Raw genomic sequence first — 14,599 nt, forward strand, 5'->3', positions numbered from 1 at the left:
TTTTTCTTATTTTGGATATGATAGACAAGGAGAATTTGCGAAACTATGTGAAAGTGTGAACCAAGAGATGAATTACACATGCCTTTCAGAGGCAATGTAACACTTACTTGGGGTGGTCTTCAATGTTTGATATGTGTGATGACATCAGTGTTAGTATGATGATGGAAAGGACCAAGAAATTGAATTTACAGTTGCTGTGTTGGTTAAAGGATTCAGGTTACTGTGAATGGGAAAAATTTAACTGTGAGAAGTTCTATGAGAAGATTGTAGTTTTACTTCAGTGGGACTTTTTGACTTATATACTACAAGAAATAACTTTAAATTATGTAGAAACCATTATTGAGATATTTGTGCAGGTTTCAAGGACTGGCCTCTTAGGGAAGTACTTTTTTTACAGTAACTCTAACACTTTATTTATGGAAGGCATTACAGTTTATTTAAAATTGGGAAAGACGTTATTAAAATCTTAAAACTTACTTCAGTTGTCTAAACTGAAAAGCTACCTAAAGTGCATCAAAAGTGTTTGTATTTCTGGAAATCCTTACAGGCTCCATTTTCTTCTACTTGCATGTTTTAAATTTTTTTAATCTATATATAGCCTGGCATTGTTAGGTTATCATTAGAATGTCTCCACAAAATTGAGAACTTAATTGTAAATGGTGTCCATGAATGTTCTAAGCAGCAGCTTAGAAAAATGGATGTTGTTCAAGTTGATGGAATAGGAGCAGGTGAATATTTCTGTGCAGAGGGAACTAAAAAATCATTGCTTATAAGTGAAGTGGGTTTTGGTTGAAAAGGTACATTGTCCAAACAAAATTTTATTTCCTGTTTGATGCCTTTGTAGTGACATCTGTGTGGGTTGCCTGATGAATGGTGAATTTGCACTTTTCAGCCATGTGGAATTGAAAGACTGTCTTCAGCTGTCATTTACAGAATATCCATACTGATCTAGACTTGCCCCACCTTCCCTACCCCAAGAACAGACTCTTCATCATTATGAAATTATATTAATGTTGTGTAATGAGGATGAACTGCGCTCCAACATCTTACTTTCTAAGGAGCTGTTATTTTTGTTGATTTTCTTTATGTACAGGGCCACTTAATAGATGGTATAGTAGACAAGGGCTGGAACCCAGCTGTGCATGGATAACTGAAGGCTGCTAGGGCAGAATCAGCTTGGCTTCCACGAGTTCAGTCTTTTGCTGAAGAATTCCAATATGTGAATAAGAGTGATTTGGTTGAAAAGTTCATTTGAATTCCACAAAGTTTTAGAGGAAGTTCCTCACCAAAGTATTTTTAAAAACTGTGCAGTTACAGAATGAGCCGTATGTGGATAACTGATTTTAGCTGGTTTGTAATAGATAGAAAACACAGGGTAGAAGTCAGGGTTCTATTTTCACAGTAAAGGAAAGCCACCTCCAGAGAGGATTCCCTGGAATTTTATGCTTAACCTGTGCTGTTTAATGTATTTACTTGGAAAAGAGCTAAGTTGTGAAATTAGGAGTTTTCTGATGATTCAAAGTTAATCAAGATAGTGAGATTGAGGTCTAACTGGGAAGAACTGACTGGTTAATATATGTTTATTGAATTCTGCGTAGAGAAAGGAGAGTGATGTTCATTGGGAGGAAAGAACCAGATCTACAAAAAAATAAAGTAATGAATTGATCATTGCTATGTAGTAGGGACATGTTTAGTGCTTGTCTGGAGCCTAAAAAGCTCCGTGTATCGTACAGCATACAGCGTGCTCTCGCATCTGATTTTTCAGTCTGTTTGCTGAAATGTCTCAAGTATTTTATGTAGCTTACTTACTTAAGGAACTAGATAGATTTCTCCAATGTTCATCATCAGCTGGGGAAACATTTACTTGAGTTATGCTGAGTATATAATTGATGATGGCAAGAAGCTAGTCTTCTATATCTTTTAGTCCTTTCCTGAATGACAATGTAAGAATAGAACCAGTGTGTATGAGCTAGATAGAGGGAAGGAGGATATTAGATAATGGAAACTCTTTTATGTTTGAGAAACTGAACCTAGTATTAAAGACACTTCTCTATTTTGATCCAGATGTTTCAGATACTTGTAACCTCCTGAATTTGCTGTTAATGCTACTCAATTCTAATGTCTAGGAAGAGGAGAATTTTCTTCTTTCAAAGCTTTCTAGAATGGATGGTTTTGTCTGGATTGTGTTTCCATTGTGAAGGTAAGTGACTGCTTTTTGTCTAAGCAATGACTTTTTCTTTTATAGAAGGTGGCAGAGGCTGAGGATGACAGTGATAGTGATAGTGATGATGATGAAGATGATGTTCAAGTCACCATAGGGGATATTAAGACAGGAGCTCCACAGTTTAGGTAAGTTATTTGCAAACATTAACTGAGGAAACATTTGAGATTATATTTAATTGTAAATGCAGTCTCTTTAATGCTTGTAATTTATTTGCCTTTTTAATATTGATATTCTTAATATTTTTTTATTCTTTTCCAAATATTTGCCATTTAATACTTGCCAAAAATGGCAGATTGTGTGCACAATTACTGTCAATTAAGAACTTTGTTAGTTCTTTAACAATGTTTTTAATGATACAGTGGCTTGAAAACAAGTGAAATGAAATCAGTGGAGTGCAAGGAAGAGTTCTATATAAGTTTAAATTGTGTTTTCAGATTTGAGAAATGATTGTATTAAGTTTGTAAATGCATGGGTTGTTTCTTATTAGGGAATGGCTATGTTATATAGCATTTTTTGGGTCGTTACTGTGACAGTGACATTTTGGTTGCAAAGGATAGAATGGCAAGAGCATGAGAAGTGTTTGTCCCTCATCCTGTTTGTAGTGGACACAGTTCTAATTAGACCTTTGTAGTTTCAATCCCAATTGATGTTCTCAAATAAGATTTTAATCTACTTAAGAATGAAACTGTGAGTCTCTGGAGATTATTTCTCAAGATCATTGTTTGGGCATTTATACTGATCTTGCTACTTTTATTGCCCCGTATTCCTTCTGATCTTGCAAAAGGGCTTATTTTTACTGAACACTTTCATACAGTGCTAATTTTACCCAAAATTATGAAATAATATTTTTCATTGAATGGAAATTTGCTGAGGGACATGGTTTGCTTGTTTTTCTTGGCAATGCTAATATTTTTATGCTTATTAAAACCAGAGTTACTAGGGTGCCATTTCTTAAATTATGACAGGTCTGCAGGTGGGTCTGACTCATGTATATAGTGTTTTTAACTTTAGAATGCAGGTGATTTACTCCTGTTTGAAACATAGTATTTTTAAACTTTCAGTGTTTCATGTTCTAAAATAATGTGCAAATGAATGTAATAGAAGAAGCGCCAATTCTTTCAGTTCTTTTTTTTTCTGCGTTCAGTAACTTGCAGTGTTCTTGTGGTCTAGGCAGTGGCTTCCAGCTTTGTGGTCCTAAAGCAAAACTAGATTTATATTCTCAGTGATTTGCTGATGCTCTTTCCATGTATGCAGGAACAATGAGCAGGTGATCCTAAGTCTAATTAGAGCAGAAAGTTTTATATAGAAATGCCTGTCTTCTGAAAAGTCTTCTTTTCTGGGTGAATTAGACATAAAGTTCACAGAAGAGCAGAAATCTAAAACAAATGGAACATTGTACATTTCAACTGCAGTAGAACAAGTCTGTTTTATAGGATTAAACAGTTTTCCATATAGTAGTTAGCTGCAGTTTAAAAATCCTAATAGATTTGTTTCAGAAAATCATGCACAAATACAGTGTGGCAGATCAGAAGGTTAAATGTTTTGTGTTGGTTTTTATGCTGTTGTAGCACTTGAAAGAAAACTAGCACTGCATGGAAGTGGATACTGTAAACCATACCCTGATCTTCTAATTATATGCAAATCTCATGATGTATATGGGTCACCTGTGAGGATAAGTTACATTACACACAAATGGTAGGGAGAGCTAGCTCTTAATGTTACAAATGAACAATTCTGTAATTCCTAAGGTAGTTAGATCTATGCAGTAGTTAGGTTTCCAAGGTTTTTTTGAAGAAAGCTCTCAAGTATTTTAGAAAGTGAAAAATTGCATACTTTTCTGTTGTTTACAAGGGTAGATGATTACTAGAAGTACATTGAAACAGCACTTCAGTCATTTTAGAGAAATGCTTGTATTTTTCACTTCTGTACAGATTAAATGGAATGATTATGAAAAGATAAAATGATCCATCTAAACCCTTTTTTTTAAAATTTATTTTGTTTTTACTCTAATCCCCAGACTGTCATCTGTATCCCTAAATGAACTGCATTTTTCCTTTCTCTCTCTTCTTCTGGTTCTGTCCATTCTTGTTTCTATCAAGGTCTTTATCCTTTCATCTCAGGAAGAGTGACTGGAACTTGCTTCACTACTGTTTATTAGTTGGAGAAGTTGCTACTGAGCATAGAAAGGTACTCTCTCTTCCTCCTAGGCTGATCTCTTTACCTTTACAGTTACCAGCTTGGAAAGCTAGAGATTCAGGATGGTGATTGAGCCTGGGTCCAATATGTTTCTGGATCTAGCTATCTCTTGTTTTGTGTTTTCTTCTGGTTTAAAACTTTTCTTTGTCTAATTCCGGTTTTTGTTAATTTCTTGAAGTTATGGAGCAGCACCTGTGAATCTCAATATTAAGGCAGGAGGACGAGCTTATGGATCTTCTGGTAAGAAAATTTACTCAGTAATATTAGTAAAAAACCCCAAAACGTATTGGATATTGTTTTGGATTAGGAAAATAATTGTTTATTTTAAAACTTATTGATAATTTTTTTCTAGCTTTTAATTTATTTTTTATTATTCTAAGTGTAATGGTACTGACAAAATTCCATTTGGTAGAGACAGAAGGCTCTAACTAACTTTTCTTCACAGGTGCAAAAGTTAAGGGACTGGATCTAGATGCACCAGGGAGTATTAATGGTGTGCCACTTCTGGAAGTAGATTTAGATTCTTTTGAAGATAAACCTTGGAGAAAGCCAGGTAATGTCTGGTTTATGTTCACTGATATGTAGGTGTTCAGTAGGTTATTTTAATAGTTGTTTCTGTTGAGTGCATGTAGATGTCATCTTACCTATCTCTCAGAGGTACTGTACAGCATAATTTGGAAAAAGCAACTATGTTACTTGTTACCTTCCTGCTGTGCCACAGAGTGCTTGGTGTGCCATGTTTGTTAGTATACATCTCCATCGCATGTCAGGAGAGATAGGCCATTTTTTTAATACATGTGTATCCTGAGCTCTTCTTGGAAATCTGTGTTCCTGTGGAGATTTCTGCCATTGCTCTGTGCCATGGAACACTAGACAAAGCAAAATGTGCAAAATAGTTCTGGCTGGTTTTAGCATGAAGAATGGTGAAATGTAACTTCCCGTGCTATGTTGTGTTCATGCATAGGCATCCTAGACATGAGCTTTGAATAAGAAACTGGGACTTGCTGCAAAGACTTTCCATGAGTCTCCTCTGTTTTGTCTCGTTGGCTCAAGTGGTTTGTCCAGGCTTGTCTAATTTTACCAGCGTTGATTTGGTTTTTTAGTACCAGTACATCTTGCTGCTGCATATAGGTTTTTTCTTATGTTTGTGTATTGCTATGGTAGTACAAATAGTGTCTGCAAAATGGAAAATAGAGAAGCCTTTGATGATTATCTGGTGTTTGAAATGTTAGCTGTATTGAATATATTCTATGCATTTGAGTTACAACTGTTCTCTCTTACCCTAAAAATACTTCATGGCATCACATGAAACTAGGAGCCAAAACAAAGTGAGAAGTCAAATACAGAACTAGCTAAACAAAAGGGACTGGTTCTTCACTGAACATAAAGCAAATCTATAGATCTTACATTTATCTTGTTGTAAAGATGTGGGAGATTATAATATCCCATGATATTCTCTACCCTTGGTCCCCACTTCATGATGCTAGGCAAGTTCGTGTTTCTGACTAAATTTTAGTGGGTTTACAATCTTAGCAATGAGCACTCTGTCTATTGATGAATTGTACATTTCAGTTGTGCTTTTTAGATCAATACCTAATCAGTTTTGATGCTCTAAGTAGAGGTGTGTATATATGTTTAGTGGAGGAAGGATGAACTTTGTAATGTCCTAAAAAACCTATGCTTCTCTGCTTAAAGGGGCTGATCTCTCAGATTATTTTAACTATGGCTTCAATGAAGATACCTGGAAAGCTTATTGTGAAAAACAAAAGAGAATACGAATGGGTCTTGAAATTTTGCCAGTTACCTCAACCACAAATAAAATCACGGTAAATAGTGATTTTTTTGTATTGTACATGTTTTTTTCCCTGTAAAGCTGCTTGTGAGTCATAAGCTTGTTCTGCCCAGTTCAGTAGATTTGTTAGAGTTTGCACCTGACTCCCTTCCCTGAACCTTGAGTGTTACTGTGTTGCTTCACTGGCAGTTTGTGTGGATAGTGTGACAGACAGCTACAGCTAGATTGCATCTGTACCTTTATTGAGACTGTGGCCCATCATTTCAGAATTGTGTGGTATCTTAATGGGCAATGTGTTATTTAACTTAGGCTGAAGACAAAGCTATGGAACTAAGACCAAGTGCAGAGATTCTCGATGGCAGATACCATCTTTTAAAGGTGAATTTTAGTAAAATTTTGTTGGTTGCTCTCATTTTTCTTGGGTATTGCTTCCCATGCCAGCACAGACTGATAGAAGAACAACTGATATGGACGCAGCCATTATTTCATACTCTCATCCTACATCAGTGACTTTCTGTGTATGTCACAAAATGTGGATTAAAAAGTGTTGCTTTGTTCATCACTCTTCTGCAAGCATGTGAGTTAGTGGCCTGGTGAACTAACTAATTTCCCAGTGAAATTAATTTTTCTTGATGTGATGGTTTATTTGTAGTTGTAGTGTGTTCATTTGTGCAGATTAAAGGATTTGTGCAGATGTGGTGGGGAAGCTTTTGTAGATTATGGCATGTTTGTTTTTCCTGTGGCATTGTAGCTCTTACTACAATGTTTGTAACAGTTATCCTTGACAGCTCTGATAAGAAAATCAATCTTCCATATTTTTGTGTTGCTCTTCTGGGGTTAGCTAACAATTAATTGAGTTATGTATAATAATTTTTCCATTCAGAAATCCTGGTTTTCAGAGAATAGAACGACATGACAGCATTTATCTTAAGGATTGAACTTTATTTTTATTTTCTCAGTTTCTCATTTACGTCTTTGATACTAAACTAAAAATTATACCACAAAGGTTATTTATTTTACCTATTCTTAATATGTAGTCATTTTTGTTCTTGAACTGTCTTTGAAGTGACTTGGAACGGTTTCTTTCTCCTGTGTACTCCTGTCAGTTGCAGATACAGAACTGTCAATTGCAGACAGGTGTTTTACTTGCTACTTGAGGATATTAAATTATTTTGATTTTATTCTAGCAAGAATGGATCAGAAGGTTTCTGGGGCTTTATACCTTTCTCAGGTATCATTATAATAGTACTGTGGGACAGTAGAAATAGTGAACAGTAGGAGTTACAATTTGCAACTGACTGTAATCTCAAACTTTTCTGAAATGTTCTGAAGGAAAAAGGATAAGTAGTCCAACCCAAAACTTCCCCTATTTCCAGCTCAGTACTGACTCTGGTGATCAAACAGTACTGGTAATAATGTTGTTGTAAGAGTTTGTTGTGTTTTAAAAGGAGTTTACATGTAATTATTAATTTCATTAACTTTTTTCATTCTCTTCTGAAACAGTCTCATGTAATTCCCATTATATTTCCATGTATTTTATATTAATCTCCTGTAACTAGCAAGAATGTCTCCTACATTTTCCAATTGCTCATTAATTTGTAGAAGTCTTTTTCAGATAAATACTTCGACCTTTTCCACTCTTATTTCTGGATAGGAAACATTAATTTAATTTTAATGAATTTTAACTATTTATGTGCATTTTTATGTGTTTGGAAAAGATGTGCCCATGTTCAGAAGCAAGGTTCTGCAGAAACATAATAGTTCACTTGCCTACAAGCTGTGAGATCACAGCTTATACAAGGTTATAGCATGAGTGAGCTAGCTACATAGAGTGGTGTAGCTGGTACAGTGGGAGTGACTTTAAAAATTGAATCACTGCATATTTGTCTTTAATACTAACCCATACAGGTTTTCATGTCACGTGTAGCTGCTGCTGAACAAAACAATACTTGATGTACTTGCACCAAAGGTTTTGCATAGCTTTAATGGTGTCTTTAATAAAAGAAGTGTCTGGAATTTTGCAGTACTTCAGCAAGAGCAGGGTGTTTCTGAAGTATTCAGTCTGAACTAATGAAAAGTCTTTCACAGTTTGCACAACCCAGAATCAAGGTGACTTCCTGGTATGACTAAGAAATTAAGTGGTTACTAGATCTCACAATCAGTGAGGGAGATGGAGAATCCATTCAAGTTTCTTGTCTCATGGTTTGCTGGTAGTGGATAGCAGGCTTGTTAGATATCTTTGTTATGATTATGAAAAGTTTTTTTCAATAAGTGTCCTTCTTTTAAAAATCAAGATGTAATTTGGTTCATACAGGAAATTCTTCAGGAAAATTATTTTGGTTTGTTCACATGCAAATGAAGTGCTTGGAAAATAAATATTTAAGCTGTCTAATCTTTTATAACAATTCATTCTCTGGCATATTGATTTTATATATATATATATATATATATATATATATCAAACACAGTACTTAAGTAATATCTCACTAAAAGATACATAATTTTGCTAGTTGTGCAGAGGTGAGAGTTTTTGAAATTCTGAATAAAGTTGGACTTACTTTCTTTTGGTATTGACTGTGTTTTTGTTGAGTGTTGGAGCTACTGCACTTGCAAGGTTAAACTAATGATGAAACATTATTTTGAAGGTACAGCAAGGCAGAACTGGAAATTTGGAGAAAGAGTTGGCAGTGCAGTCGACCAAACCAGATTTCACATCTCCTCCTGCCTTATTTAAATCAGGAATTCCAACAAACAGGTCAGTTGGCTGTAACTCATGACCAAAAAACTCTTTGTACTGTTACCTCTATGTCTTTGAAGTTTACAATTTTTTATAGAAAAATAAGGAAAATATGTTTCTGTAACAGGTAAAATGAAGGGTAGAGATATCCTTATCACATTTACCATAATCATACAGGAATCCTATACTTCCTTCTTGGCTCTTTGGGAAAAAGTAGAAGAAAAGGGGAGAAAAAACAGCAGGACCAAGTAACAAGACAGTTACAAAAATCTACTTGTTGATTTATGACACTGTGTTTTCTGTGTGTAATTAAATTTGCCATCATAATACTTCTTGTTAGGGTCCTGATGAGTATTTTAACTAACTCATTTTTTCAGTTAAACAAGATGGAATCTGACAGCTATGACTTTAGCAAGTGGAGGAATTCCTGGAACCTAGTCTCTTTCCTGCAAGGCAGCTTTGGTTTCTCCATATTTGAATATTATACTTTCTTTGAAAATTGGAGAGAGTATGTCCTTACTGTGTTCCTTCTCCCAGCCCCAGGCTTTAATAAGTTCTGTCTTCTGTATCTAAGCCACTGCTGTTTGTTATTTGGCACTTGGCTTAGGATGACTCCATGCTTCTGCTTTACTTGAGTTATTTAGTGATCCTGTTTAGTTGTTTTGGTTCTGTGCAAATTAAAAGCCCTTATATTACATCATATTACAAACAATGGTAAGAAAGGTAGAACAGGTTGTTCATTGGACACTTTGGTTGTCAGCCATTAAAGATGAGGAGCTATCACCCATCTTTAGCACTGCATCCATAAGTGCCTTGACTAATTTAGAGGCACTTGTGTTCAGTTATTCCATCCTGTAAGAGTCAGTTCAACACCCAAATGTATTTGTCTTGGGGGGAGGGTTGGGGGGCAGGAGGAAGTCAATCATAGCCTTGCCTGCACTTTTCTTTCACTTCTAGAATATTCCTTCTGGTAGCCTAAATTTTTCTCTGAACTATCAGGTTATGCTGCTCTGTGTTTAGTAGATTTTAGTTCTGTTTGTCTGTTTTTCTTAGTCAAAAGAAACGAGAAGAGTTTCCCAAACTTTGTGCTAACCCTGTAGCTGTTTTTAAAATTTTCTTTTCTGAATTGCTTTTAACGTATGATATTCCTGTAACAGAGTTCTCAAACTGGAATGTATTGTTCGCAGGGTAAGGATTCCAAATCTATATCTAGCATAGGTTTTGTTACAAGATTTCAATTCTTTGTTCATCTCAGTGCTGGACAGAAAAGCTCTAAACTACTTTGGGAAGTAATTGACAACCAGGATATTAAAATGTAGTTAAGTTGAAAGTTGTAGAAAAAATGCATTGTGTAGATTATTTGGTTGTGTGAAATTTGCAGGTGTGATGACTGTGTCATTTCCTGACATTTATTTTGAGATACCACTTTGTGGCATATCACTTTGACAATTGTATCACTTGTGCATTCCATTGGTAGAATAGGTTGTGTTGTATGTATTTAGTGTGAATACTGTAATTGTAAGTTGTTACAATGACAAAACTGACATCTTCCCTTATTTAATACCTGCTTCTATGGATACACTTGCTTAAAATATATTATTCTGTAAGGAAAGGTATTTCTACCAAGTTGTCAGAAGAGATTTTGAAAGAAAACTGTATGGTCAGAAGTCTGAGTAGCTCAATGAGAATATGTATTGAATATATGAGAATACATATTAGCTGGATTATATATATTTCTACTTTAATGACTTATCCATAATGCATCTACTGTTTTCTGTTTCTAAGTGCCTGTATTATTGACTTCTGTATAACCAGATAGTGTTTTATGGGGTTACACTAATTTCTTTCTTTAGTTAAGAGTTTATTTTAGGTAGACAGAAAATTTTCAGCAATGTAACCCTTCAGTAATTTAAAATAATTGCCTTTATGCCATGTGGCATTTGCAATAATCTTGTTGAGAAATTGCTGGAAGCATTTCCAGAGAAGTTTCAGAGAAATTAGCTCATCAGTGTAGTGTGCTATTTATCAGCTTTATCTGTGCTTATGGCTTTCTGTAAAAAGATATTTTAAAGAAAATGGGTTTCTGATCTTTTATTTCCATGAAAAATACCAGTTCAGCCTTGCAAGAGTAAGTGATGGAAACTCAGGTGTTATTTTGAAAAATATAGTGTGTTTTTCAAAAAAATATAAAGTGTGGTTTTATACAAATGGTTTCTTTAGTAAATCTATTAGGTTCTTATTCATATCAGTTAGTGGTGAGCTCAGCAAAGTTGAGGCTGTCCTCAAGAGGAGGAAAATAAACCATGAAATACATAAGAAAAACAAGAAAGAAGAGAAGAAATATTGAAGCATATTATAATTCCATACATATTAGACTGTACTGTGTATAAAGTCTACTGAACAAATGTGGCATCCCATAGTTAGTCTGATTCTGAACAGTCATATGGGGGTGTTCCAAAAAGCAGCTTATTTATTTTATCTGTGGTAAGGATAGGGATTTTTGAAGCTATGAACTTGGAAAATAACTGGATTTGCCTTTGTTTTTTCTTCTTTTTTCCCCCTCTTTCTCTTTGCTCTGTAGAATCTAAGCTGAGCTTGCCAAATGAGATTGAGTTATCTTTCTGAATTAATCTCCATGGAAGTGGTATTCTCAGTGCAAATAGCTCATAAATAACCATTCTCTAATTAGAGTGAGATAACTCAGAGTTGCTGGAATGTTCCTTTCAAGCTACACTTTGTATGAACTCTGCTGTGGGTTCATGTGCATCCCACACGTGTGGCTTGCCTTTTTATGTTTCAGAGGATCCTTTGGGAATGCATCTGTATCCCAGGTGCCTCGATCACGTAAGGGACAGACCAAGCCCTTCCCTTTCTTTGCTTACAGCACTGAGACAGAAACTGAGTCTTGCCTGCTACTTATCACAACTCTGTTTAATGTCTAGGGAGTTGTAGAAGTTTCTCCTTTTGCCATCTTGCTGTGACTTAATGTGTGTGTCACTTAGCATGTGGTTGGAGGTGTCATCTGCTTCTTCGTTTGCAACTGAATCTATGCTTTCTCCTGTTCAATTTCTAACTCTTTTAGTGAAATTCTCAATGAAATTGTTATTGCAATCTTGGAAATACAGAATTTGTCAAGTTCAAGGTATGATGGCAAAATCCATCATTATGAAAAATAGTATCTTGGCAGTTGTTGGGAAGAACAATGGACATAACACTATACAGCATTATTTAAATAATAAATATAAAGTATAATCTCATTGAGATTGAGTGAACACAGGTATATGCTTCAGAATCTAAAAAAATGAAGTGAAACTGTTTATTTCAGGAAAATTGATGTATAGGAACCAACTAATTGCTAGTCTGGGTTTGCTTCATTTGATATTGCAGTGGTGTGTTTGGGCTGCTTCCCAAACCAGAATTAATATTATTGTAATATGATTGGGGCATATATTGCTTTAATACCCCATACTCTTGCATTGGTATTGTGTGTGTTTTCGGTGCTGATTCTAAGAGTTGCTGGCAGTGTGCAAACAGGACAAGAGAGGAAGAGTCTTAATTCTGCTGTGTACATCACTCCCAGTGGAAGCCCTGTAAATCAGTGGTGTGAGCCAGGCAGGGACTTTGTGCTGTAGGAGTGTCATTTGTTGTACACAAGGACTGAAGCTGGTAAAATGAGTTTTCTAGGATATGGTTTAGAGAATTAAGAGAGGATACCAGTGATGGAAGAGAACAAGTGTCTTAGAACTCTCAAAACAAATGCACTATCAGTGAAGATTAAGATGGTGAGAACATAGGTTTAACAACTGTTTTATAGTACCTATGTTCTCAATTCAGTTACTTAAAGCAAAGTAATAGTCCAGTGTAGCAGTGCTGGAAGGCCATGCAAGACCACTGGGGAAGTTTAGAAAAGCAGATGTTGATTATGGGAACAATCTAACTTCTAGCATGGGGTATCAGAAGTCCAGAGAGTTTCTGACACTTCTGTTATCGTTGTATAGAATATATTGCTGTGGAGTATACACTCTTTAATTGAAGGAGTGTTCTTGGACTCTCATACCATCACACTGATTTTGTTTGGTTTTTTTTTAAACTCTAAAGTGTTGTGCTTAATAAGCTTACTTTAACATCTAGGAGGAAGCTCTAAACCCAGATACTAAAAAGCTCAGAGGACAGGCATTTGTATCATCCTCAGTATGCAGTCTGCTATGAAACTTCAGATAATCTCTGAGAGATCTGACTGTTACTTCATGCTCTAGTGTCTGCTGTGTCTTTTTCAGTTGCATTGCAGTCTAGGTATCTGAGCAATGGGAGTCCAAGTTATCAGTCTGGCAGAACTCTGAGCCTATAATTCCAATTTACAGTTGTTCTCCCTAATATTTGTATTTGTGTGGTTAGTAGTACACTAGATGCAAAAAAGACAAGAACTCCTGAAACTAGAAATACTTTTTACTTTCTATGGATTTGTTTTCTGTGGAAATTTCCGGAAGGTTTTTTCCAGTGTTTTACTGTTCTATATCATGCTCTTGGTAAAATTTATCAGTTTTATCTACAGTGGTTTCCTTTATAGGTGAAACCCCAAGTGAAAATCTGTGTCCCTTACCGCTGAGACACAGATTTTGTACCTTTGTTTCTCTTAACCATGAGCACTGTCGTTTTATTGCTCATTTTCTAACAAAGTTGACCCAGGTGAATCCTACTTTTTAACCTCTCTTAGAAGTCAACAGTGGCCTGCAGAGCAGGTAGAATCATAGAATGTTAAGAGGTTGGAATGGACCTAAAGCATCATTTAGCTCAACCTCCCCTGCCATGTGCAGGGACATCTTCCCCTAGACCAGGTTGCTCAAGGCCTTAGTTCAGCCTGTTTTTTATAACTCTTATGCTGACAGATTTTGTTATATCTGCATAAAAGTTATACAATTTCTATAAACCTTGGTTTCTGGCATTTTAGGGCTGCAAACAGAAATGGTCACTATACTTTAGATTGTTCCTCTCTTCAAAATAGTGATTCCTGTTGTCACAAACATCAGGCTTTAGTTTTACTAGATGACATTCATATTTTGTCATATTTTGTCCTATTGTCTGGTCTGATACCTGGAGTACTTCATTTGTGTCAGTGTATTCCTCTGAGATTAATTTACTGAAGATTTTGAGATATTGATTATACTTTGAGTTTTAGTGGTTTTGTTTTATGCTAATGTTTTTTCTTCTGCCTTATCTTTGTTTGATCTTCCATGGAATCCTTCATTATGGTTTCATGCAATTTAGAAATTACTTTTAATTAATAGTTTATAGCTGGTTCACGTTAGATTTTTGAGAAAGTTCTGCTTGATTTAGTCTTTTCTTACTGAAGTTTTGTGATCTTTGTTTGGGGTTTTTTTTTGTTTGGGTTTTTTTTGTAACAGCAAAGCAGAAGTACTGTCTTTTATGGGGGGAAGGAGACTGCTGTAGGGTCAGCTTTTGTCTTTGCTTATCAAGTCTTTTTTGCTGCATTGTTTAGTTCTGTACTCTTGCATAGTTCAGCAAATGCATCACCTTTAATGTTCTTCAGAAATAGTGTTTTGTGTTTTCTACAGAAGAAAGAAGAACTTTTGCCATTTAGAATGAGAGAAGTCCATAAGGCTTTTTTCTCTCACCTTTTCTTTTTCTTCCC

The 14,599-nt window shown here is 35.4% G+C and overlaps 1 protein-coding gene across 2 annotated transcripts in view; it reads left to right on the forward strand.

Annotated features, from left to right (window-relative positions):
- FIP1L1 (factor interacting with PAPOLA and CPSF1) overlaps positions 1-14,599 on the forward strand; it is a 37,266-nt gene that overhangs the window by 3,717 nt on the left and 18,950 nt on the right. Inside the window, exons 4-9 of one of the 2 annotated variants that reach the window (XM_059470147.1) lie at positions 2,246-2,349; positions 4,599-4,660; positions 4,866-4,973; positions 6,116-6,246; positions 6,522-6,590; positions 8,858-8,967. In XM_059470147.1, coding sequence (XP_059326130.1) covers positions 2,246-2,349; positions 4,599-4,660; positions 4,866-4,973; positions 6,116-6,246; positions 6,522-6,590; positions 8,858-8,967 — 584 coding nt within the window. The remainder of the gene's footprint in view (positions 1-2,245; positions 2,350-4,598; positions 4,661-4,865; positions 4,974-6,115; positions 6,247-6,521; positions 6,591-8,857; positions 8,968-14,599) is intronic. The other variant, XM_059470148.1, reaches the window with a different exon arrangement.

The sequence above is a fragment of the Ammospiza nelsoni genome, chromosome 4, assembly GCF_027579445.1.
Source record: "Ammospiza nelsoni isolate bAmmNel1 chromosome 4, bAmmNel1.pri, whole genome shotgun sequence".
NCBI lineage: Eukaryota > Metazoa > Chordata > Aves > Passeriformes > Passerellidae > Ammospiza > Ammospiza nelsoni.